Source organism: Mauremys reevesii, linkage group 1 (assembly GCF_016161935.1).
Source record: "Mauremys reevesii isolate NIE-2019 linkage group 1, ASM1616193v1, whole genome shotgun sequence".
Classification (NCBI taxonomy): Eukaryota; Metazoa; Chordata; order Testudines; family Geoemydidae; genus Mauremys; species Mauremys reevesii.
The window spans coordinates 214,084,911-214,112,356 of record NC_052623.1 but is presented as its reverse complement, the minus strand read 5'-3'; the positions used below and the strand labels follow the sequence as shown (position 1 = coordinate 214,112,356).

General features: G+C 43.9%; 2 protein-coding genes across 3 annotated transcripts in view; one reads left to right on the top strand and one right to left on the bottom strand.

The window, feature by feature from the left end:
* FAM162A (family with sequence similarity 162 member A) overlaps positions 1-27,446 on the bottom strand; it is a 65,692-nt gene that overhangs the window by 35,638 nt on the left and 2,608 nt on the right. The gene's annotated exons all lie outside the window — the stretch shown is intronic.
* Positions 969-16,644, top strand: MIX23 (mitochondrial matrix import factor 23). 2 transcript variants are annotated; one of them, XR_005596792.1, is made up of 6 exons: positions 969-1,106; positions 2,571-2,696; positions 4,284-4,430; positions 12,765-12,824; positions 14,753-14,909; positions 16,350-16,644. XR_005596792.1 is itself a non-coding variant. In XM_039532084.1 (5 exons), the coding sequence occupies exons 1-5, from the start codon at positions 1,056-1,058 to the stop codon at positions 16,398-16,400; spliced, it is 435 nt and encodes a 144-aa protein (XP_039388018.1). In that variant the 5' UTR covers positions 969-1,055; the 3' UTR covers positions 16,401-16,644. The 2 variants fall into 2 exon arrangements, 1 of the variants encoding a protein (XP_039388018.1); XM_039532084.1 differs by lacking the exon at positions 14,753-14,909.

The window sequence follows — 27,446 nt, the reverse complement described above, 5'->3', positions numbered from 1 at the left end:
ATCACCACAGCTAGGGGTGGGCCCTGCTGCCCAGGAGTCGGCAGACTGGGAGCATGGCCAATGCTACTAGACCATGGTGGGGACACTGGCAGGTATAGCTCTGTGTGGTTGTATTCGCATCTGATCCACTATCCACAAAAACGATCCATGGATATCTGTATCCACATGCGCGACTATGAAGCAGATATCTGTGGATTTGCTGGAAATGCTTGGGCAGTGGTTCTCAAACTTTTGCACTGGTGACCCCTTTCACACAGCAAGCCTGAGTGTGACCCCCTTATAAATATATTAAAAAGTGTTTTTAGTTTAACAGCATTGTAAATGTTGGGGGCAAGTGGGGTTTGGGGTGGAGGCTGACAGCTCATGACCCCCCCACGTAATAACCTCACAACCCCCAGTTTGAGAACCCCTGCACTTGGGGGAGATGGAGGGCCAGGAACGCTTCAGAGGAGGGGGTGGAGCAGGGGCAGGGTGGGGCCTCGGGGAAAGGGGCGGAGTGGGGGCAGGGCCTTGGGCTGAGCAGAGGTGGAGCACCATGGGGAAAAATAAAAGCGCTTATAGTGTGAGGGCTTTGCTCTAAGCAGTGATCACCATAATACAAAGTGTCCTTCAATGGGGCTTCACAGGGGTGCCCTGCGCAGAGCAGTTTGCAGGAGCGTGGCACGCGGCTGTGCCCACCCTGGGACTTTTTGGTTAAGTTTCCCACGAGTGGCACGGCTCCTGCAGCTACCCTGGCAGCGGCAACGGGGAGCGCTGTGGCCACCGGCACTTGTAAGCACCAGGCTTCGCTCCTAGAAAGGCGGAATGACACCCGCAGCCCCCCGCAGCCTAGTTCCCATGCGCGCCCCTTTCCCCCGTCACTGACACTGGCGCAGCCCAGCCAGCAGCGGAGCTCAACGCGGCCTAACTCGCCCTGTGCTCCTCCCGCGTCCCGCCCCGCCCCGCCCCGCGCGCTCTGCCGAGGCCGGCCTCGAGCGCTGCCAGCCAATCCCGTCAGACGCTCCACGCGTCACCCGCGCTGATTGGCCGGCGTCGGGGTCCGCGGCCTCTCCAATATGGCGGCGCCCAGCGGAGTCCGCTCCTGCGAGGACTTTGCCGAGTTCCAGGTACGAGCCGGGTCCGCTGGGGCCGCTCCGTGGCCGGGCGCCGCGCCGGGTGTCAGCCGGGCCCTGCGGGTGGCGGGAGGCGGCGGGAGCGGGTTGGAGCAGCCGGATCGGCCCCGCGCGGAGCCGGGGGGCAAACGGCCTCTTCCCCGCCCCCCACCGGCCGCCGGCCGCGCGGGGCCGAGGGAGCGGCGGGGCCCTCCCAGGACCCTGCCTGACACTGGGGCGCGAGCTCCCGCCTCCCCGCGCAGAGCCGGGGAAACGAGGCAGGCGGGCGCCCCTCCCCCCCCCCCCCAGCGGGGAGCGTGGGGGACAAGGTCCCTCCTCCCATGCAGCCAGGCAAGAGCAAGGGGTGTTTCCCGAACAGGGCCGCCCGGGGCAAGTGGGGCAATTTGCTCCGGGCACCGCAGGGGCCCCTGGAGTGGGGTCCTTCACTTGCTCCGGGGGCCCTGGAAATCTCTCGTGGGGCCTGGGCCTCTGGAGCTTCTTCCACTCCGGGTCTTCGGCGCCGGGGGGTCCTTCTGCTCCAGGACCCGCCGCCGAAGTGCCCCGAAGACCCGCGTCGGGGGGTCCTTCCGCCCCAGGACCCGCCACTGAAGTGCCAGGTCTTCGGCGGCAATTCGGCGTCAGGGGGTCCTTCTGCCCCAGGACCCGCCACTGAAGTGCCGGGTCTTCGGCGGCAATTCGGCGGCAGGTGCCCCCCGCCGCTGAAGACCCCAGGCCCCCTGAATCCTCTTGGTGGCCCTGTTCCCAAAGTTGAGGTGAGGTGGGGAGGTAAGTATCCAGTGGGGCTTGGGGCTTTCTGCTTGTGGGGGAGGAGTCGGGGGTGGTGAAAATTGCAGATTGGTTGTGGAGGGTGGAGAAGATTCTAAAGGAAGGAGTCTGAGGTGCCAGGTGGACGCTTGGGCCATTGTCTTCACCTAACTCTCCTAGTGTAGATGCAATGTATACTAGCAAAAAGCTTGTTTTGCTAGTATAGCTTATGCCAGTCTCCTATGCAAAATAAGCAATGCTGGCCAAAGCAGTTCTTTGCCAGTGTAAATGTATCTGTCTTAAGGGTCTTGCTGGTCTAGAAATGTTGCAAACCCTGCCTCCCTTCCACCTAACCAACTAAGTGTAGACCACTTGGGAGATGGTATCTGAGCTTTGGGCAGGCCCTAGAAGATATGGAACTGTGTATTGTCTGATGTGTCCACAGTTGTTGTAGCCTTGTCAGTCCCAGGATATTACAGTGACAAGGTGGGTGAGGTAATATCTTTTATTGGACCAACTTCTGTTGGTGAGAGAGAGAGAAACTTTTGAGCCACACAGAGCTATGAGACCTGAAGATATTAGAAACGATATTACCTCATTCACCTTGTCTCTCGAAGACCATGTCTACACTACCGTGATAAGATGATTTAAGCTATGCAACTCCAGCTACGTGAGGAGTATGGTATAAGCAAGGTTTTTTATTTTTACATACAGGAATTGCTCAGGGTGATGCGGACAATTGATGACAGAATAGTCCATGAATTAAACACTACGCTTCCAACAGCTTCCTTTGCAGGGAAAGTCGATGCCAACCAAACCTGTAAAGAGCTCTACCAGTCTGTAAGTGTACCTATTCCATTATAGCCTTTTTCAACCAATTCCTGATGCTTTATTAAATGTAGTGTCCAGAAACACAAGAACACCCGTTCCCCAGCTTGTTACAAATTGCTGGCGCAGCAGATGCTCCAATATGCATCCACGACTGGCCTACTTGACTTTTTATATAGCCTCTCCTCACACACGTAATGGCTTCTTTACGACAGATACCCATATGCATAGGGTTTTTTTGCTTCACTGTAGCATTCCTACAGGATGTACTACTGACCTTAGGTCATTTCTATAGTTTTTAACTGGAGAAGTGTGGTTGAATGTGTTAGATAGCTCATCCATTACTCCATCTAAATAGCTGGACTAACACATTTCTGCAGTATTTTCAAAGCAGTCTACTTCTATAAAGTTAAGGTCTTCACTTTTTTTCTCTCTCTGATACTATTTGTTAAATTCAGTTATTAGGTATTCTGAACAACATTGCTTGCCAGGATATAGATTAAAGAGTCAAAACTGATTCTTATGGGATCACAGATAATTGATTCTAAAGAGTATAACAGCAGCCACCAGATTTGAAACTTTTATATCATAGAAACTCCTTCCTGGAGCAGTTGAGCCTATAAGGTGGCAGGATGTGGGTGGGAATCAGGCTTAGCACAAAGTAAAGGCTTGTGTACATGTACAAGCAGCCCCACTGTAGCACTTTAGTGAAGACTCTACTATGCCGATGGGAGAGCTTCCGCTGTCAGTGTAGATAATCCACCTCCATGAGAGGCAGTAATCTTGTTGGCAGGAGAAATTCTACCGTTGACATATCGCTGTCTACACTGGGGGTTAGGTCAGTATAACTATGTCACTCAATGATGTGGATGTATACTGATGTAAGTTTGTAGCATAGACCTGACCTAAGGAAACAACAAAGCAATAGGGAATGAGAAGCAGCCTCTTTGAAAGATGTGACCTGTTGCCTTTGTATAATGGTGTAGCCCACCTGTCTCTTGTCCCACCTTCAATCCACTTTGTTTCAGTGACTTCCTGTAAGCATTGAGGAATTTCAATTGTTGGTACTGAGTGGGAATATTATATCCGAGAGTTGTTTTGTTTTGTTTTTTAAAGAAAGCAATTGGAATCACTTTAGTATCTTTATTGTGTCTTTCCCTGCTAGTGTTGTGCTCTTCTAGCACCTGCTCCATAGGTTGCTGTGTACCCTGCAATGTGAGCCCCTGATAGCATGCGCCAGCATAGAAAGACCAATATAGTTATACTATTGCAATTCAATTCCCCCATCTACCTTAGAATTGGAAATAAGATGTTCTATGCAGCTGCCAGTTTGTGGGGAGTGGGATCCATTTCTGAGAGAAAGATGGGGTATTCTCTCCTTTTGGTGTATGGAAATGCGGACCTGTTCCATAGGCAGGAGTATAGGAGAGCAGTTGTGGAAAGACTGCTCTACCAACAAGGAGAGTTGTTATTGTAGCGGTACTGTGAGACTCAACACAGCCTGATTATTTTAAAACTTGTTTTTGTAATTTAGAGGCTTTCTCTTCCCATGGGCCATTGAACTAGTTAATCTGACTACTTTTTTTCTTCTCCAATTAGCTGAGGGAGGCTCATGCCAGCAGAGAGAAAATAATCAAAAGCTGTATTGCTCAGACTTCCAATGTAGTAAAAACTCTCCGAGAAGAGAGGGAGAAGGCCCAGGATGATGTAGCATTATTAAAGCAGCTCAGGCAAGAGCAGACAAAGGTGAGTGGTAGCACTTCCTGGTATTCATTCAGGGAGAAGGGGAGGGTTGGTGTTTCAGCTAATTGATTATTTCCATTGTGAAGATCTGTCATCCTGTACTGAATTCTAGCTCATACAACTCAAGTTTGGCTACTTGTTGGCTTGGTTGGTGAGAGGACTTCCTTCAGTCCACAAGACAGAACTGTCCACGCTTTTAATCTATAATCTGTTGTGACAACAGGTAAAACAAATACAATTAATTCACCAAATCATAGACTATGGTCTTAATCAAATAACAGCCATTAACAGGCAGTTAATGTCACCCACTTAAAAAAAGAAGAGAAGCAAGCCTTTGTTAAAGATGTCCTGACAGGGCCTTATAACTAGGGCCTTGCCAAATTCATGGTCCATTTTGGTCAATTTCACAGTCACAGGATTTTAAAAATCATAAATTTCATGTCACGGTGTTGTAATTGTAGGGACCCTGACCCAAAAAGGGGGCGGGCAGGGGTTTGTAGTACTGCTACTCTTACTTCTGTGATGCTGCTGGCGATAGTGCTGCCTTCAGAGCTGGGGCAGCTGGAGATGGTATTGCCGCCCTTATTTCTGTGCTGCTGGAGGGCGCTGCCTTCAAAGCTGGGCACCTGGCCAACAGCCGCCACTCTTTGCCCAACTTTGAAGGAAGTGCAGAAGTAAGGGTGGAAATAATGTGACCCCTCCCCCCCAAAAAAACAAAAAAAAACAAAAAACCCACACCCTTGCGACCCACCTGCAACTCCCTTTTGGGTCAGGACCTCCAGTTTAAGAAACGCTGGTCTCCCCCATGAAATCTGTATAGTATAGAGTAAAAGCACACCAAAGACCAGATTTCACTCAGGGAGACCAGATTTCATGGTCTGTGACGCGTTTTTCGTGGCCGTGAATTTGGTGGGGTTCTACTCATAAGCTTTCAAAACTTGTGCCTGCTGAAAATGAAGATCTTGGAGAATCAGGGAAATAAACAAAATGGAAACACTAGCAAATATGGCAATACACAATTTAATTAACATTTCAGGACCTCCATCTGCCCCCTTGATCTCTGCCACAAGGGGTGCTTCAGAGAGGTGGCCCTACCAACCCCTCACTCAGATTGTTAACAAGAGCTCAAACTATTGTTGCTAGTGAGGTCTGCCAACCTACCCCTAGGTCCCTGAGTCAATGGTGCTGCAAAAATTCAGTGAGGATGGAAGTGTATAAACAGGAGTGCTGATATTGGGGTTTGTGTGAGGTGCTGAGAAACTAGCAGTTTTCATTAGACTGGGCGAAGTAACGGTACATTTCTGTTGCTATCACTCAAGGGGCAGAGTTAAGGTTGTGTGTGATATGGAAAGCATTACTATAACTGTACAATTCCTTCTTTTCTAATGCACTCTGGACAAAATAACACTTCCTGAATTTTGGCGGTGTCAGTTTGAAGTGTCTCGGGCACTGCCTGGCAATTGTAACCTCCCCTTTAACCAAGTTTTTATTAATGTTCCTGGTTTTGTGAGGAGGTAGGGTAGTGGTGGGGGCATGATGGGAAAGCTTTGGGGCTACACGTCACCACCTCTCAGGTACCAGCTGTGCCTTCCTTCAGGCACCTCATACAACCAGTAGTACTGGAGGGGCCACAGAGGGAGAAAGCTGTAGCTGATCAACTGTGAGGAACACGTACACCAACTTGGAGGTAGCCTGGGAAGGGAAGGGGACCTCCAGAATCCCTACTCCATTTCAGAGACTAGCATGGGGGGAACAGGTTTTGCATACGTCTCTACAGCATTTGAGGCTTGCAGAGGGGTGAAGTGCCCTATTGATCTCAATGGGTGTTCTCTTCCCTGCCTGATCCATCTCAGTGCTGTGTGCCTGTGTCCTGCACAAGAGCATAACTTTCTCAGTTCCCTGCTCCATTTTCAGCACAGTGTGCCTGTGGCATGCACTGAGTGCACCTATTAGTTCTTGATGCAGGCTGGATCTGTTGTTCCTAGTGGTGCCTGGCAGGAGTTCACTGAGCCTTCTTTGGCCCATAACTGATTTGTCTTAGCCAGGACTCTTACATTGACCTCTCTGGTGTCCTTGTCAACATGACAGCAAGTTCCTCCTGTATCAGCCATACTGGGTTTCATATCCCAGCACAGTACTGCCACAGCCTGCCAAACTCTTCTGGGGCAGGACTTGGGCTGATGTGTAGATAGTGCTGGAGGTACACTTCTGTGGTGTTGCACTTCCTCAAAATTCATACACCAATCACACTTCCAAAAGAAGTCCCATTGTGTCCCCAGGCAACAAGAAGGGAAGTGCTAATTGTCACAGCTCACTAATCTTCTGAGGAGAGGATTTGAATTCATGGTCCTTGGGTTAAAGGGCCAGCATCTGTTTCCCAAGCAACCAAATGTTACTCAATGTGTCACTGACAAAAGTGTTCCCTAGTAAACAATAGCTTGAAGAGGGGTGAATTGTCCGTAAACCTTTGTCTCTCTATGGCAGATACGATGGGTCCAGAGGTGAGACGTGAGACGTTTCCTTCCTCACCTCCTAGGTATTTCCTAGGAATCCCACTTAAGTTAGTCTAGCACAGTGTTTCAAATAGTCTTTTGTAGCTCTTAACACTTCCCAAGGTTTACATTAGCGATGTCTCCTCTTGAGAGATGTTGTGTACAATTCCATAATAATACACAAACATTTGCATTTTAACTACAATGAACTCCTAAGATGCTTAAACTTAATTAAATATGGTTTTTACAGGATATTGCAGGAAATTGCTCTATCTGTCTCAGAGTACACCTCTACCCTGATATAACATGACCCGATATAACATGGGTTCGCATATAGCACGGTAACCCCGGGTCCCCGGCAGCAGGGCTCGGGCGGTGCTTTAAAGGGCCAAGGGCTCCCCGCAGCAGTCAGAGCCCCGGGCCCTTTAAATCACTGTCAGAGCCCTGCTGCTGCTACCCCGGGGCTCTGACAGTGGGGCTCGGGTGGTGATTTAAAGGGCCCGGGGCTCCCCACGGCCGGAGCCCTGGGCTCTTTAAATCACCGCTGGAGCCCTGCTGCCACTACCACGATATAACAGGGTTTCACCAATAATGCAGTAGGGATTTTTGGCTCCCGAGGATCACGTTATATTGGGGTAGAGGTATATCTGAAATCCTGTTCCAGAGGGAGCAGGGATCTGGATTCTGGTGAATGGCACTTCTCTGGCCTGGGGTCAGTCAATGTGCTTTTCCTCTAGTGGCTCTTATTCCCAGGATCCTCAGGAAGACTAGACCCACAGTCTACTGATTATTCCAACTTGGGCATGTCAATTTTAAGTTTTGGCTCTAGCATTGGAATCTCTGGTGCTTGTTATCTGTCCTTCCTTATCTACTATCCAAGATCAAGGAGAAGTCTTCCATTTAGATCTGAAATCATTGAGCCTGGCAGTGTGGATGTTGGCTTTTAAAGCAACTTGGACAGCAATTATTCCTTGGAAGTGCAACTTAGTTCTCCTTAAATAGATGATTTATACTTTTGAAATGGTAAAAATTTTCTGAATGGGTGTTTTGTGAAGACTTATCAGTCCACCATGTTATTAATTCTAGATAATTAGGTACATCTTGAACAGTCTGGAATTTTTTTGAGTAATGTGAAAGTTCATCTGGCAGTCACATCAGCATTCAAGAATACCTGTATTTGTACATCTTACTTCAAAAGACTTTTCATAGATTGAGGTCAGAAGGGACCATTGTGATCATCTAGTTTGACACCTTCTCCTCGTGTGATATAGGCCATAGAACCTTCCCCAACATAATTCGTAGAGCGTTCCTTTTAGAAGAACATCCAATATGAGCACCTGGGGAAGGGAGGTTATTCATAACTCTGAACAAAACGTTATGGTTGTTCTTTCAAAAGTTTACAACTGAACATTGACTTTACTATGCAGAAGAAAAATGCTGCTTTTAACCATCTGAATTTAAATGAAACTAGCACAGAAACAGTTTCCTTTATCTTGTGAAATCTTTTTTAAAACTTTTTCTTTATTTCTTTAGTAGTGTATGTCTAACACTGTACTGTGCTGTATTTACTTTTTTTGATCTCTGCTGCTGCCTGATTGCATATTTCCAGTTCCAAATGACGTGGGGGGTTGACCGGTCAGTTTGTAACTCTGGTGTTTCTAACTCCTGAGGTTCTACTGTATAAAATATTTTCATGTGTTTCCACCTGTTCATGAACAGCCACCTTGGGATTTGAATTAAGTACTTAAAAGGGGAATCTGTTTGATCCTTGGACATAATGTTTGTAATACCCATAATCTTTAAGGAGGAATGATAAGATTCTTGAAAAATCAGAGTTTAAAGTTAGGCTCTTCAGGAGAGCTTTTGCTAGGGCACAAATGGCAGCTTGGTGCCAAAGTCCCATTGACTTTTCGGTGGGAGTTTGGCACTTAACTCCCATTTGTGCCTTAGAAAATCTCCACCTTTAAATCCTTAGACTGAAGCAAGAGATCTGATTTGTAAAATTGTTGAGTCTCCCACTGAAATGTTTAGCGCTTTTAAAAATCGGGTCTCTTGGTATCTAAATAAAGATGTAAAGCCCAGCTTCAGGGACCCATTTTCGAAAATGTTGACCAGTACCTGCAACATCAGCTTGAAGTGTTTGAGCCTTATGGCTGACTCCCACATAAATTTTTCATAATGTTAACAAGTTGTTAAAAAAAAAAAAAAATTAGCATGCCAGTATAAAAAAGATCTGTGATTTGCATTTCAGCCAGTCTATTCATTCACCTATAGGTTTTTCTCAAATTATCAGAAGAAACAAATTTATGTAGTCTGGATGTTGAGGACACTTGGTTATCATCTAACCAGGACAAATCTTTGCTCAAGCTGCCTAGAGTGCTTGTAGCATGTAGTTCAAATCTAGAGAATAAATGTTCACTGCCAAGATATTACTTTTCACTAGATATAAGGCAGCTTCAGCTGCACGTCTTCTAAGTGTGTCTTTGGAAAGCTACTTCTTGCAGCTCCATTTGACCATTTATACAACATTACTCTTTGGATAGGACTCCTAAAGGCAGTGTCCAATTCTGGAAAGCAGTCCCTCTAATTTCTGTTATAGACAGAGCTGATAATACATGTAGTTAGACCTCTTTTTATTCTAGAAGTTTTAGTATAATTTTGCCAAACTTTTTAAGTGATGGGGCTGAAATTTTTTTTCTCTGCCTCAGACTGAGTGTTTTTTCTTTCAGAAAATTTCAGGAAAAATTACTCAGCTACTTCTACAGATAAGGTTAGGGAAAAATAAAGAGGTTTGCTAATAATTTTTTCTAACCATTTCCTCGAAGAGCTAGAATGCCCCCTATAATTTGAGACAGGGACTCAAAATTTAGCAGGAAATCCTAGTGCTGGGGTAGGGCCAAGCTGTTCCCATGAAAATAAACCCTGGTAGGGCCAAGTCATTAGGTTTTGAAAATCCAAGTTTGTGCATGCCTTTAACTGTGCTGAGCTTGTTGGCTGAGTGAAGCAAAGCCCCACTCTCATTTCAGTGGCATTTTTCTTTGTAACACTAAATTTTGAACACTGCCTTTGATCACTGGGGTAGAGCATGTGTTCTAGTACCAACTCTGAGTGGTATTAATTGTGTATTCTTTGACCCTTTTTGTTGAGTAAGGCGGCATACCTCTGTCCTGTGAGGGAGTCTTATCTCCCGTTTTACAAGGGAAGCAACTGAGTTGTTGCCCAAGGTCACTTCTGGCAGAGCTGGGGGTAAAACAGCATCTCTAATTGCACAGACCCAAGACACGTTAATTTAGTCACACTGCCTTTCAGAGTAAGTGTGCCAAATCTCTGCTGTCTAACTGCTAGAGCAAACTCCCTTCCAGAGCCAGGTATCCTGATCCCCAAGATTCTTCTGTGTGGAAAACAGATGTATAAGCCAGTGGCAAAGTGTTTTCCTCTGCCTCTTGTGGCTGGTCTACTAATATTAATGTTATTAGTGGCACTCCTTTAGCTCGAGTGGTGGTGCTCTGTGCTATGGATTTATAGGACCTAGGTTCAGACCCTGCTGATGACATGTGGAGGAGTCAGTATGGTGCCACGCACTAGAAAAAAGAAAATCCTTCTAAACGATCTAGAAATTACACACAAAGAATATTACGGCTGGGGAGCTTGATCATGCAAAATTAGGAAACACCAAAATTAACATGGCCTGTGCAACTTTAGTTTGCTCCAGGGTGGTAAAAACTGATTTAAAAAAATAGAATTTGAGATTTTTAAATTTACTAGACTCTATTAGAGACAAGGTGGGTGCACTAATATTTTTTTTATTGGATCAGCTTCTGTTGGTGAGAGACAAGCTTTCGAGCTACACGGTGCTGCTCTTCTTAAGTGATGGTATGTGTAACTTGGGGTGCCCAGGACTGAGAGTCACCTTGCTACCTCACTGTGTCCAGAGAGAGAGATGCTGATGTTTAACTCGGTGTCTGCTCCCTGAGAACACCAGCCTATTAGCCACCCAAACAATCTCCTCGGGGCAATGCTAGCCCTCATTGCTTTGCAGGCTAACAATAGGTGCATCTCGGTTCCTGAGCTCCTTTGAAGAGTTCCCCTGTGATATCCAGCCCCTGTCTCTGGCTACTTACAGGAATACCAGGTTTGCTATCCTCAAGGGATGGTGTACAGACCTGTCAAGGCTGATTCCCCACTCTGGCACTCTGAATGCAGAAGGTGGGGGCCAGCAAATATTCTAAAAATTAATACTGGCCACTCCAGGCTTGTATTAAACTCCCAAGGTTACAGTTTTTCTCTGACCTTGGATTGGTAGTTGCTGCCACCACCCACATGCAAAACCCCTTTAAGAACCCAGGAAGGTGCACTTGGGAATTCCTTCCTGTGGGGTATCCTCAAGCCCTTTCATCTCCCCTCCAGGAAAGAACTGAGAAAGAAGGGGGAAATCAGCTGTTGCCACCAGCTAATTAAACAACATATGTACAAACCTCTTAAGAGACACAAATGCAATTTTGTTCTTAAAAAAGGTAAATTTAGTTAAAGGAGAAAATACATCTGTGAATTTAGGCTTTTGCTGGATTTAAAAAAACAAACTACAAGGATTAAGCATCAAAAATAGCTCTTTTGAGGTCCAGCTTAAAGGTTACAAGCAAAACAAAAGCACTTGGGGTTAGCACACAGGAATCCACAAGCCATAAAGAAATAAAAGGGATAAACCTAATTGCGTCTTCCTAGACATTTCCTGATCTATTTACATATCTGGGGTTTTAGATGAGTAGTTTCTAGGTATGATAGAGATGGTTTTTCATACCTGGCCCAAACTTCTCACAGCATAACTTCTCCCTGTCTGTCTCTCCCCCAGAACAACAACAGACAAATAAAAGTGGAGTCTTGTTTCAATTTTAAAAAGTTCCAGCCTTCCCATTGGCTCTTTTGGCCAGGTGCCCATTCACTTCCTTTTACCAATGCATAGCAGAGACTTTTTAACCCTTTATAGGTAGAGCAATTAGAGAGCAGCTGCTTGCTGGGTGTTCATAAAAGGGAGCCCCCCCCCCATATTTATCACAATACCAGTTTGTTCGAGTCATCTGAGGATCAGTTCCTATATAATAGAAAGAGGAAGGTTATATATAAAAAAATATGTACACGCTTTCTAGCAACTAAACTTAAACAGCATAACCATCTGCATAAAAGCCATCTTATCTTGCCTAAATGTCCTTTGCAGTGCTTCCAGCCAGGGCAGATTAGGATCCCATTTTCATGAATGTAATCAGACTGGCCAGTTACTTCCTCAGGTACAGAATAAAGAGCTGGCTTTTTGCCTTCTCCTTGTATCCCTCAAAATTCATGTTTTGTCCCCAGAGTCAGGATGACCCCCAGGGTATTCCTTGGTGTGGACTTCGTACGAAAACAGGGCTTCTGTTGTGTTGGCTTACAGTGCTGACTGTACATGTGTACCGAGAGGTAGACAATTGAATATGCATCCTTTGTCTGGCAGAAACGTGTTTGTCAGCCTTACCTTGATTCAGACATCTTTGGGAACATGTCTGTGGGTGTGTATTTATAGGTAGGGGTGTGTGTGTACGTACACGGTATTTAGGCATACATCTCACACTGATACTAATGACCAGCATGACCCCAACTTTTATTGAAGCCCTCATATGACATTTTTTATAGATCGATATTATGAAAGCAGTGTGCTAGGTGTACTGAATTTGTCAGGAGTCACTGTTACAGAACAGTGAACCCTTTGCCAGTTAACGTTGAGGGGTTTTTAGGGTCACATTGTGTGACTGTGGGGGCCTGTTCTTAATATCTGACTCTGAATGGTGTCTGTCTTCTCTCACACTTCTTGCAGTTGAAGCTGATGCAGTCTGAGTTGAATGTGGAAGAAGTAGTAAACGACAGAAGCTGGAAGGTACAGAACAGTCGTTTTATTAAGTCTGTGATGTTATCTGTTTAAACTGATGTGTGACCATAATGCATTGGATTGTTATGGAGGGGTGAATAGGGGATGAGGGGAGAAATAAAGTAGGCAGTTCTAGGAAACTGGCTCCAGGTCCACACTTTCACCTCCCCCCTCTGCAGTCATTAATTTACAGATAAAGAACCCTAAAGATGTTTTCCCTATGTTTGGCGGTTTCTGTGAAGTGAGCTGGTGTACCTCAGTGTAGCTCTTGGGGGATGAGTATCTGTTTCACAAACACCACCACATTTGGCATTATTTGGCCTTCTTGTGAGCCATCTCAGTTGGAGATACCTAGGACTGAGTGGGCCAGGAAGACTGAACTCCCTTCTACCTCTGGAAGGAGCTTCTGCGTCTCAAGATGGAATCACCCTGGTGCAGTGAGGCACTGTGTAGGAGGGAAGTTCTGCTGCCCGTACTATACCAGTTTTGTGGAAAATAGTCCTTCAGTTTCTGGAGTTGTTAATCTAGCACCAAGATCATTTTAAAGCCAAGTACTAGAACTTCTGGGCATCTCACTTCTAAGATCTTCTTCTAGTTTCAAATGGGGTAGGAAGCTTTCTTTGTCAACTAATCCAGCCTCATACTTCATTCCAGTATTCCCTAAAGAAAGGAGATTGATTTTTGAGACAGCTAATACTGATATCAGGCCAGGATGCATTATGCTGTCTGCTCTGTTCCAAACATCCTGTCTAAGTAAGCTATTACCAGTAAGAGTTTTATCTCATTTTTAAATTCTGAAACTCCCAAGATGTAAAAAAGAGGGATGCACAGCACAAGATAGATAAAAAAGGTATGGATTTTCTCTTGTTTGGTGCAGATGAGAGTAAGGAATAAGTAACCAGGACTCTGGGATTTTATCCCCACTGCTGCCAGTGTCTTGCTGTATGACTGAGTAAATCTAATTTCCTTCTGCCTTAGTCTCTCTGGGAAAAAGTACTGTGGTCTTGTAAAATGCTTTGAACCCATTGATTGAATTAGAGACTGTTAATCTTATGCAGTTGTGCAACATTACAAATAGCTGCCTAATTGCCCAGTTTCGTAAGTGTCTGTTAAATTGTGCACCAGAATTGAAACTGTCATTTAAAAAAAAAAGTATGTAGCCCTTATGGCAGAAAAGGAAACTTCAAAATGCAAATTAACACTAACCAGTACTAGAGCTGGTTGCAAAATAGGGTTGGTTTGGTTTTTTTTTAAAGTGAAATTGTTTTCACTTCAAAATATTTTTTCAGAAGTGTTTTATGCTTTTGTCTAAAAAAAAATTACCAAAATGGTCATTGAATTTTTGTTTCCTGTAAACAAGCCATTTTGATAACTTTTTTTATTGACAACTTTAATTTTTTTTCAAGTTGCATTTGACAAACGTCATTCAAAGTATTTCAACAGTTCTACCCAATACATTGATCTGTGCCTCAGTTTGCTGACAGCCTGAAATGATATCTCTGAGGGAGGTATGAATTGCTCCCATTCATATAAATGGAAAGCTAACTGTGAAACAAAATAGAACTCTGAAACCAATAGTAGGCACAGCATTGTCACAGCAGTGTAATTATTTTTAACTGAGTGAAAGCTGCTGTTCGGATTAATTATCCGTAGCTCATTCGCCTCAAATTGGGAGTTACTGAGAAATGAATACTATGTCTCTGGGGAACTTGGAAAGTTGGTGTGGCTTAGCAGAAAAAGAGTGCTGTTTTATGGGAGTCTCTACTAGTAGAGTTGAATCTGGTTTATACCACCCATCTAGCCATCAAGGGCTACATGCACAAAGAAACGTAGGTGCCTAAGTCCAATATTTAGGTGCCACTGAAAACCCCTGCTAAGCTGCCACCTAACCCTGGAATCACCTAAAAATCTCTCAGAGCCTACATTTCTGCCGTTAGGTGCGTCAGGGACTTGAAGTTTCTTCCTCTGGGCATGTACACGGCTGCCTCAGTCTTGGTGCCCAGGCGCCTATCTCATGCTGAAGCCCCAGCAGGATCCTCAAACCAGGTGAAACTAGGCATTACCCTGCCTGTCTTGCCTGCATGGCCCAATCTGGTAGGTGTTCTCAGAGCACGCTGAACTGCACACAAAATGGGAGGGGATGAGAGCACTCACCTGAGAGGTGGGAGCTGCATGTTAAAATCTCTTATCAGGCGGAGCAGGTATTGAACAGAACTTTGAAAGTAGAATCTGAAGCTGTGCACTTTGCAAACTTAGTTTTTTTGCTGAGGTTGGTGGCAGGCCCTAAAGATCCTTTCCCCCCACTAGGAGCTCAATCCAGAGAACATGGGGTTGTGGAAAGGGACAACTCTAAAAGAGTTTTAAGTACCTCTATAAAATGAGCTGTAATTGGCTGAACACTAAATACCTTAACATTCTAGTTGGTGGTAAGAATGTGTGACGCATGCATTACAGCTCATGCTATTTTAGGGTATGTCTACGCTGCCCACGTTACAGCGCAGCTGCAGCAGCGCTACCACAGCAGCTCTGTGACATGGGTGGTGTAGTCACGCTGGGGGAGAGCTCTCCTGGCAATAAAAAATAACCACCGCAAACGAGGGGTGGTAGCTTTGTGCTCGCAGTGACAAAGCGCAGTCTAGACTGGCGGTTTTCAGCGCTAAAACTTTTGTCACTCGGGGTGTTTTTTCACACTCCTGAATGACTAAAGTTTTAGCGCTGAAAGTGGCAGTGTGTAGACAGCCTCAGATCTTAAAAAGTAAGAGTCAGGTCTGGTTATTACTTAAGATATCCCAATGATAAACCATATTATTGCAGGAAGAGGTATTGAGTCTGAATCTGAGGTTACTAGTTCTATTTACCAGATTTTAGCCAAGCATGTTGCTGAAGGTGAGTGCTGCAAGGGCTAGTAGTGCTAGTATGTGCACCTGAAGGGCAGACTGCTATCAAGTAGTCAATTATTTTTATCCAAAAACATTGAATTGATTGCAAACTATACAATACCTCTACAAAGCTTTTACAAACTGGTGTGACCCATAAATGTAGTCTGCATTTCACCCTCCACTGTAATGCCCCACCTCTGGTGTGCAACATGGCATCTGTTGAGCAACACAGTGATGCAACACAACAGATTAGCTCAGAAAGTAAAGAATAGTTGTATTCAGTTAAACTGCCCACGTGAATTTAGACTGACAGAATGTAGTACACAATGCTTTTCCTCTTGTGAAACATGCCACAGGCTAGTGACCACAAATTGTTAGGATCTTAGTTTTGTCTCATCTGAAAATGAGCACCTCTTGTACTATGCAGTCTCTTAGTACCAGGCTGCAAGTGTTGGAATACTGACCTGCAGGGAAGGTGAATAGGCCACAGCTCTCAGAGAGTAGTGACAATCATTAATGCTGCAAGGTCAGTCGTCAGTCATAGTTTTGACATGTGCGCTGTAGAAAAGGAGAATTTACAGTCCTGGCCCCAGCTTCTGTTGTGTTGAGGAGGCTTATTACAAGGAATGACTCCCTTTTTATTTTGGTCTCCTAGGTATTTAACGAGCGCTGCAGAATTCACTACAAGCCTCCAAAGAGCCAGTGATACAAGGGTGCTTCCCCTGAAGTTGTTCTACAATCATGAGAGCAAAGCTGAAGAGACATGGAGCAAGCTGTGAGGGACCTTTTCAGAACAGGAGAACCCAGTCTCATTTTGTTTTCAGACTCATCTAATTAAAATCTCACATTCAGCTGATTCTCCTAATTAAGAGAAACCAACTCCTATTTTGTACAAAATGTGAAAAAACTAATACATTTTATAACTATTAAAAAAATTTCAGATGGAATGAGATACTACCACTTTCTTGAGTGCCCCAACCCACAGGAGCTCTAGAAGGGGAAGAGGTAATAGAGAATTGCTCCCTCTGTTGTGCACCAGGAAGGTCTTCCTGTATTACTGGTTTCACCTTTAGCATGGTGGATAAATCTAGTCTACCCTTGAGTGTGACCTGACATGGTCAAAAAAATATAAACTTTATAGTTTGAATGAGTTTAGTGCTTATGAAAGTAGGAAACTAATGGCTTTGTCTTGAACCATTTACCACAGGCGATAGTGCTGTAAGGTTATACACAGACACAGCTTTGCCAGTACACTTCATTCCTGACCGGCAGACCCCCTATATATAATTCCTTGCTTCCTGAACCTGGATCTATAATATCTCCTAATGCAGTTCTGGGTTTCTTTTTGAGCAGACATTGCTAAATGGAATAAACTGCATGATGGCTTTGTGATGGGGACAGGAATGAGACACCCAAATCCTTTTTCACCTATGCCATTTTAACAGTGATCACTGATGAAAGTATTAATGCCAAACCCCCTTTCTGGAGCATCTTTGAAACCAGTTTGATGAGCACACCAGTGTGGTAGGAGTTGGTGAGAGAAGAACTGCAGCTGTAGACTTTAAATGTGCTTATTTGTGGTATCAGTGAAACTGGCCATAGTGTTTAGTACCTAAACTTTGCTTGAAAGATGAGCTGTGCCTAATTGGTGGGTGGAGGGGAGCTGGAAGGCTAATTAAGCCATTAGGCAGAGGATACAAAAGGGCTCAGGAAGGAAGTGAGAGGGATTGCTCTTCCTTGCTTGCCTCAGGAGCCGAGAGCTCCGTATGACTGTAGGAGTACGGCTGTATAGTGTATAAGGGTGGTGGGAACCAACATTGTAAACAAACTGCACTGGGTGTTTTACTAGCATAAAGGTCTCTGAGCTGTTTGTGGACTCAAGCAGAGGCAGGAGTGAGTAGGTCCTGCCACAGTCCTGATGGGAGGAGATGTTCAGCCTCTCTGATTGGCTCGAATCACTATGTAAACCCAAAGGAGGCACATGAAGTTATCTGGTTGCCTCCTCGAGGGTCTTCCAGGCAGATTTGCCCTGGGCTGGGCTGGCAGGTGGGTGGAGAATGGCTGTGCCCTGGAGACGGGGGGAAAAGCAGGATGAATAGCACAGAAGTCACTCTAGAATGTGTGGGAGAAGAAGCTAGGAATGAAGAATGGATGCAAATTAGAAGACAAGAACAGACACATCAGCAGGAACAAAGAGTAGGGTGGGAAACCACAATACTGCCAGTGCCAAATCACTGAATAAGGAAGTAAAAATAGGTGACTAATTCCTTGAAGATAGTTGAAATGATTTAGCAGAAGTAGTGGGGCAATATTAAGAGCTAGAAGATTACAGGGTGGAGATTTGTTGGTACAGTGTGCCAGTAAAGAACTGGTTGAAAAACTGCTGAACATTAAAATACTAGGAAAAATAAAAGATTGCCAGCCACCCAAATGTATGATGGAAACGAGAAGTCACTGGAAATGACTGAAGATTAAATAATAATAATAAAAAAAACTATAGAGGGGGACCAGGTGTTGTTCAGTAAGCAATTAATTTGAGGTGGGGGAGGGGGGTAAACCACTCACAGCTGTGAAAATAACATCTAAACAATGTATTCCACTCCCTTTGAGATTTTAGGAGTGTCAAAAGTTTGGATATGTGACAAATGTATGTAGAGGTAAAACAAGGTGTGGTGGTAAATGTGGAGGGGAGCATTCATATGAAAACTAGAAAGAGCAGAGCTAAAATGTATCAGCTGTGGGGATAACACAGTACAGTGTATGGAGGGGGATACGTGGTACCTAAACAGGCTAGGGAGCTACGAAGAACAAGAATTATCAACACGATATCTTGACTTACACAAAAGCTAAAAGCTGCTAAAAAAATATTTAAAGAGACAAGTGAGGAAGGAGGAGAAAACCAGTAAGGGAAGGTACCTTTACTACAATATAATGTCACAAAAGATATGCTATATAATATAAGAGAAATAGAGAGAGACAGATTTCTTGAAGAGAGAAAGAAATTTGTGGTATTTATGGTAGAAGTAATAAACTGCACAAGCAGAAAGAATAAAGATTTTAATTAGGGCTCTCAAGCGATTAAAAAAATTGTGATTAATCGTGTGATTAAAAATTAATTGTAACTAAATGCACTGTTAATAGAATACCATTTATTTAAATAGTTTTGGATATTTTCTACATTTTCAAATATATTGATTTCAATTACAACACAGAATATAAAGTATACAGTGCTCACTTTATATTATTTTTGATTACACATATTTGCACTGTAAAAAAACAACAACAAAAGAAATAGTATTTTTCAATTCACCTAATACAAGTACTGTAGTGCAATCTCTTTATCATGAAAGTTGAACTTACAAATGTAGAATTATGTACAAAAAATAACTGGACTCAAATATAGATTAAAAAAAAAAATGTAAAACTTAAGAGCCTACAAATCCACTCAGTCCTACTTCTTGTTCAGCCAATTGCTCAAACAAGTTTGTTTACATTTGCAGGTGATAATGCTGCTGACTTCTTGTTTACAATGTCACCTGAAAATAAGAACAGGCATTCTCATGATACTGTTGTAGCTGGCGTTGCAAGATATTTATGTGCCAGATGCACTAAAGATTCATGAGTCCCTCCATGTTTCAACCACCATTCCAGAGGACATGTGTCTATGCTGATAACAGCTTCTGCTCAATAACGATCCAAAGCGGTGTGGACTGATGCACATTCATTTTCATTATCTGAATCAGATGTCACCAGCAGAAGGTTGATTTTCTTTTTTGGTGGTTTGGGTTCTGTAGTTTCCACATCGGAACGTTGCTTTTTTAACTCTTCTTAAACCATGTTCAATACCTAGTCTCTCTCAAATTTTGAAAGGCACTTCAGATTCATGGGTCAAGTGCTGTAGCTAGCTTTAGAAATCTCACATTGGTACCTTTGTGTTTTGTCAGATCTGCACTGAAAATGTTCTTAAAATGAACATGTGCTGGGTCATCATCTGAGACTGCTATAACATGAAATATGGCAGAATGCGGGTAAAACATCAGGAGACCTGCAGTTTTCCCCCAAGAAGTTCAGTCTCAAATTTAATTAGTGCATTTTTTTAAAATATCAGAGGGGTAGCCGTGTTAGTCTGGATCTGTAAAAGCAACAAAGAATCCTGTGGCACCTTATAGACTAACAGACGTTTTGCAGCATGAGCTTTCGTGGGTGAATACCCACTTCTTCGGATGCAAAACGTCTGTTAGTCTATAAGGTGCCACAGGATTCTTTGTTGCTTTTTTTAAAATGAGCATCATCAGGATGGAAGTATGTCCTCTGAAATGGTGGTTTAAGCATGGAGGGGCGTATAAATGTTTTGCATATCTGGCACGTAAATACCTTGCAGTGCCGGCTACAAAAGTGCCTTGTGAACACCTGTTCTCGCATTCAGGTGACATTGTAAATAATAAGTGGGCAGTTTAGCGCCCATAAATCTAAACAAACTTGTTTGTCTGAGCAATTGGTTGAATAAGTAGGACTGAGTGGACTTGTAGGCTCTCAAGTTGTACATTGTTTCATTTTTTAGTGCAGTTATGTAACAAACAATCTACATCTGTAAGTTGCATTTTCATGATAAAGAAATTGCACTACAGTACTTGTATGAGGTGAATTGAAAAATACTATTTCTTTTGTTTATCATTTTACACTGCAAATATTTGTAATAAAAATAATATAAAGTGAGCATTGCACACTTCTGTACACAATACATTCTGTGTTGTAATTGAAACCTACATATTTGAAAATGTAGAAAACTATCCACCAATATTTAAATAAATTTCAGTTGGTATTCTTTTGACTAAAAGTGTGGTTAATTGTGATAAATTTTTTTAATCGTGATTAATTTTTTTGAGTTAATCGTGTGAGTTAAATGTGATTAATTGACAGCCCTGACTGTAATGAAAGCAGCAGAAAAGTATTTGCATGCTAGTAATTTGGCAATAGAGCACGTTCCTGCATTTTTGAGTGAGGACAGTATTGTGGTTTAACTAATATGATACTAACTTTTTTTTGTTGTTGGAATGCGCAAAGCCCAATAAACCAAACTAGTTTATAGTGTACAAGGGTGGTGGGAACCAACATTGTAAACAAACTGCACTGGGTGTTTTACTAGCATAAAGGTCTCTGAGCTGTTTGTGGACTCAAGCAGAGGCAGGAGTGAGTAGGTCCTGCCACAGTCCTGATGGGAGATGTTCAGCCTCTCTGATTGGCTCGAATCACTATGTAAACCCAAAGGAGGCACATGAAGTTATCTGGTTGCCTTCTCGAGGGTCTTCCAGGCAGATTTGCCCTGGGCTGGGCTGGCAGGTGGGTGGAGAATGGCTGTGCCCTGGAGACGGGGGAAAAGCAGGATGAATAGCACAGAAGTCACACTAGAATGTGAGGGAGAAGAAGCTAGGAATGAAGAATGGATGCAAATTAGAAGACAAGAACAGACACATCAGCAGGAACAATATCATAATGTCACTATATAAAATCCATGCTGTACCCATACCTTGTATACTGTGTCCAGTTGTCATTACCTCATCTAAAAAAGGATATGGTGGAACTGGCAAAGATTCAGAGAAGGACAACAAAGATATTAAAGGTATGGAGAGACTTACGTATGAGGAGAGATTAAAAAAATTAGGGCTGTTCATCTTAGGAAACAGATGACTAAGGGGGGATATGATAAAGGTCTGTAAAATCAAGGCCACCCAGAGGATTCAGGGGGCCTGGGGCAAAGCAATTTCGGGGGCCCCTTCTATAAAAAAAAAAGCTGTAATACTATAGAATACTATATTCTTGTGGGCAGTGGCGTAGTCAGGTTCTAACATCAGGGGGAGCGAACACATAAAAAAAGGTGCCACCTGACATATCAAATTACTAATTAGTAATCCACTTCTTCCCACTTCCTGCCCCCCCTCAGAACCTCCAACAACCCCCCCCCCCGCTCCTTGTCCCCTGACTGCCCCATCCTGGGACCCTACCCCTTACCTAAACCTACCTGTTCTTTGTCCCCTGACTGCCCCCTCCTGAGACCCCCCCACCCTAGCTGCCCCCTAGGATCCTACCTCCTACCTGTCCCCTGACTGCCCTGCCCCTTATCCACACCCCTGCCCCCAGACACACTGCCAGGACTCCCACACCTATCCAACTGCTCCCCGCCCCCTGACAAGACCCCCAATATACACCAAGACACACTCCATAGTCCAAAGTGTGTGTGGGGGGGGGGCATGGAGCAAGGGACCACACACAACTCCTGCCATTGAGGGTACATGGGTAGTTGCTTCTGCCCTAGCACCTGGATTTAGTGTTTAGCCAGAAGCCTTTGCGAGCAGGCAGAGGGATACTGCTGTCAAAGGGAGTGCTTGATTTTAGAGTCTGATCCAAACAGACGTAGCAGAGAGCACAACAATAGCTCTGCTTCTGCTATTTTAGTACAGAGCCCATAAACAAGAGAGGCAGAGACATGCTTAATACAGGGCATGGGGGGGAGAGGGAGTGCAGACAAGGGACGGGGCACGGAGAAAAACCACAGAGACGGAGAGAAGGAGAAAGTGAGGAAGGAGGAGAAGCCAGGAGGCTGTGTCTCTGGAGGGAAGGCCTGGGTGAGGGGCGTTCGGATGTAGCATGTTAATAAGACCCTTGTAAACACAGGGAAAGCAGCAGGAAGGGGACTGCAGAGGACAAGTGGGGCTACTCACTCAGTCTCCCCTGTGGGGCCCTGTGGCATTGGGTAGCAGGGCCCAGGAAATGAAAATCTCTTAACCACACAGAACTGCTAACTGCTCCCAAATCCTTTTGTGCAATGCCTCAAGCAGGTTTGCATTGTATGACCCAGATGAAAAGCCCAGCAGAGAAAGCTTGCAACTGTCCCAGCTCTTTCAGCAGTGTTTGGGGCCTTTAAATCACCCGGGATGCATCTTCCAAATGAAATGTATTAATAATACAGCTTAGGCAAGCAGGCTGGGTGCTGTGCAGGCTGCCCGGGCTCTCTGATAGTACTTCACATTGAAGGCTGCTTTTATATGCTTGTGTTTTGCTGTTGGAAAGAGGCTCAGTTGTCCTCCCCACTTGCTCCCTGACTGCCCCAGCACCTCGCCCCACCCTCCAGAAAGTCCCCCCCCCCCCGAACCATCCAACCCTCCCCCTGCTCCCTAACTGGCCCTCGGGACGCCTCTTACCACCACGCACCTCAAGCCACTGGTGTCCTCTGGAGCCCAAGTTAAACACGTGCCAGCGCACAGCCCCTCCCCCCACAGCAGTGCTGAGGCTGCTAGAGGCCCAATAGGAGTGGCTCAAGCAGGCCCCAGTGGCCAATCAGCAGTGCCACACTCTGCGGGGGAGAAAGGGGACGGGGGAAAAACCCCGGACCTTTCTACCTTAATACAAATTCCTACTAAAGCGTCACTTTGGGGGAATGTGCTCAGTGGGGGAGCAGTGCCCCCCCCCGCTCCCGCTAGTTATGCTCCTGCTTGTGGGGGCCCCTGCAAGACCTGGGGCAAATTGCCCCACTTGCCCCCTCCCCCCCCCCCGGGCGGCCCTGTGTAAAATCACAGGTAAGTATGACTGGTTTCCATACTTGTAAGTGTTCAGAGAGTTTGCGCTTAGCCTTCCAGCATCGCAACCACCACCTTTACAAAGACATAAGACATTGTTTTTTAGCTCTGGTAGACTAAATGATATGAGACCTTGAAATTGTAACATTATCTGTAGAAAAATACCTAAAAATTAAAATTATTAAAAACTTAAATAATTATAATAAAAAAAACCTAGAGTGCCTCATATTAAATGAGGACTTTGCTATAATAGGTATCACAGAAACTTGGTGGAATGAGGTTAATCAATGGGACACAGTAATACCAGAGTACAAAATATATTAGAAGGACAGAGCAGGTCATGCTGGTGGGGGAGTGGCACTGTATGTGAAAGAAAGTGTAGAGTCAAATTAAGTAAAAATCTTAAATCAACCAAACTGTACAATAGTATCTCTATGGATAGTAATTCCATGCTTGAAGAATAAGAATATAGCAGTAGGGATAGCCTACCGACCACCCGACCAGGATGGTGACTGTGAAATGCTCAGGGAGATTAGAGAGGGTATACAAATAAAAAAAACTCAGTAATAATGGGGGATTTCAACTATCCCCATTGTGATGGGTTGGACCCCCCCTCTTCTGGGGTGCCATGTGATGTACTGGAGTCTCATTGAGCCCACCCATTCCACCAGCTTGGGCTCCCTCACCCTGTCCTGCTGCACATACAGGTAGGGACACACCCAGCTGTAGCATCACACAGAGCTGATTGCAGACTCTGTGTGGGAAGAATCAGCTTGGGAATTGCCCAGCACTCAGGTGCACACATCCTCTGGAGTGTAAACCAAAAATTATATGGCCTTGTACTGTACAGAGATCTATACAGCGTAAGCTCATGAAATTCACTGCTCCCCCTCCCCCCCCAATGTGGAGGAAGATATGCACAGCTTTTTGCCCCCTCCCCCAGTTATGAATAGCACAAATTGGGTTTTAGAATAAACAAAAAACAAGTTTATTAACTACAAAAGGTAGATTTTAAGTGATTATAAGGGGTAACAAACAACAAAGCAGATTACTGAGCAAATAAAACAAAACACACAAACTAAGCTTAATATACTAAAGAATACTGGCTACAAATAATAACTTTTCACCCTAAATGTTGTTTTAAGCAGGTTGCGGAGTTTCTTGAAGGTAAACTGCATGGCTTGCAGTTTAAATCTCCAGGTATTCCTTTCACAGGCAAGATCTTTCTCACCTGGGCTCAGTCCCTACCCTCCTAATGCTTCCCCAGCTCAATTGCTTTGTTTCTTCAGGTGTTTTCAGCAGTCTTCCTTCTTGGGCGAGGAGGTACTGGAGAAGAACCAAGATTAACTCACTCCCCAGCCTTAAATAGGAAATACATATGGCGGGAACCCTTTGTTTCCTAGTTTGATGCTCATCCCCTTCCAGTGGAAAGATACCAGCAGCTCAGGATGGTATCCTGTACCAGGTGACATGATCACATGATCTTGCAGTGTTAAAGCAGCATCCCAGGAAGCTTTTCAGGAAGGTGGGAGATTACTATCTTCAAAGTCCTATTGTCCTTCCTAATGGCCCACCCAGGCTGATTGCCTATTGTCTAGTGGGGTTCCCCAGATGCAAGCACTTTTGTAATTGATACACAGTCCATATTCCTAACTTCAGATACAGAAATGATACATGCTTTCAATTGGGATAATCATATCCAGTAAATCATAACCTTTCCAATGATACCTCACATGACCCATCTTGCATAAAACATATGTTAGTTATGCCATATTCATATCATAACAATATTTCTCTGAAGAATATGAGGCATAATGTCACACCCATATTGACTGGATACATGTCACCTCAGGACAGGATGTACCAAATGACTGGAGGAAAGCTAATGTGATGCCAATTTTTAAAAAGGGCACCAGAGGTGATCCTGGCAATTACAGGCCAGTAAGCCTAATTTCCGTACCAGGCAAACTGATTGAAACTATAGTAAAAAGAACAGAATGGTAAGACAAGGTATCAGTGAGTTCTTTCTGACTGTTTTAATCTGTGGTGGTCTGTAAATGAGTATCAAATCTGTCAGCTTTGGCTCTGATTTCTATTGAGATAACAGCTTCCAGTTGTTTTTTAAAAAAAATATTTTAGATACTTTATAACTTTTTATTTTTTGTAATTTGTTCCTGACTTGAAACTATTCATTAAATGAAAACACCAATGTAATAAAGTAGTTCATTGGTGCTATTTATATCTAAGTGTTTACTCATGGCCAGAAAGTAATTTCCTAGAACCCATAAATATTAGGACACATTGTACAAGATAATACCACAGCTATGAAGCCAGGCAGTTCACAGTTTACCACACAATTACAGGTGAATATTCTGTTAAATTTATCTTTTGTTTAAAGGTTCTGTGAGTAGCTATAATACAATGAAAGAGCCAGTGCACTTCTTAAAACATAAGTTCTCAAAGTGTACGCAGCCATATAAAATGCAGTCTAATTTTAACCAAATGGAAAAATGCAATTGTTTATGTAACCACAGTCACAGAAATTTGAAAAGTTTAATCGACTATTGAAATTCTGCTCTCAATATACCAGCAACAAGCACTCCCTGGATCAAAGTGCAACCCTGAGCACAGTGTGGTTATGTCTTCACTGCAGAGTTAGCCTGAATGATCCACACCTGGGTTAGCCTCGCCTGATAGTGAACAGCCTCATTGCAAAGCCCTCCCTGAATGATTGGTCTTTACTGGTGCTTCACTCCTGTGTATGTGATGCTAGAGTTTCTAGCATATCCCATAGTTCTTTATGCTGCAGTGAGCCACTCTGATTCTTTACCAGTGAATTGTGGGAGAACTTGTTTGTCCTTCTGAGCACACAGGGTGAAATGTGGGAAATTTCCTTCCTCTTAGCAGTATTTCAAAAATATTGGATTCTCTTATGGGGGGAGGGATAGTTCAGTGGTTTGATCACTGGCCTGCTAAGCCCATTGTAGGGATCTGGGGCACAGATCTGTCAGGGACAGTACTTGGTCCTGCTGCAAAGACAGGGGACTGGACTCAATGACCTTTCAAGATTCCTTCCAGCTCTATGAGCTAGGAATACCGCCACATTCCTTATAAAGCTCCAACAAATAGTTAAGGCTGTAAGAAAATCACAGGCCACAGTTTTGTTGGGGAAACTTCAACTTTTAAAGCACACTAACTTTTTGTAGTTACCGCAAATTTGAGTGATGCTGCAACCTTGTGCACAAAGTTACAATGCCACTCACTCAAATTTGGGCTTGAACTTTTGCACCAGTGTGGCTGTGCAATCCAGACAATGGGTTTTGCCTGCCCTTCCACCACATAGCATTCCTTCAGATTTCATGGTTAGTTGCTGCTGTTTGTTTAGGATCCAAAATGTATCTCAGGGTACTAACAAACAAAAGTTGTTGTTACCTTTGAGGTACTTTTATAAAATATCACTTAGTATTTAGAGATAAGCACACACGTTGATTTGAAAAGGAAAACACAATCCACTTTGGCTCCCCTTTGGGAAAGTGACCGTTGATTACTCAGAGCCACCTTAAGGCTTGGTGTGGGGCACTGATTACAGCTTTTATTTGCTATTTGTTACCAAAACAGATTTAAATCTTTTTCCATTCTCCTGGCTTTGACTGCCCTGCTGCAGCCACAACTTTGTTTTTTTTTTAATTAAAAAACAACAATTTAAATCTTATAAAGCATTAAGTCACCTTAAGGATTAAATGCTAAATATCAAAATTAAACAGTACTAGTTTCTTTTGTTTGGCAAAAGTATTCTTTGGTTTTATAACCCCAAAACAACATCAATTTATTTTAAACTTATAAAACAAAGGTTGTACACATCAGGAGTGCTCTTTAACAAATTTGACTAACTTTTTCTTAGTCAAATGATTTCACTTAAATAACCTTTTGCCTGGATTATTTACAGACATTCCTCAAGGAATGGCTGCAAAGAAACCAAGATTTTTCCTTTATAACATTTTTTTTATATATATATACACAAAGTTTTACTGCTTAATTCCTTCCAGTAACTACAGAGTTAACCTTTCACTTTTTTTTCTTTCAACTTCTTCAATCTGTGGTTGCCTGTTTGTCTGGGCCCGATCCTTTTTTCCTTGTTGCATTATTTTTTCCATGGGCACAGGCATTGTTTCACTACC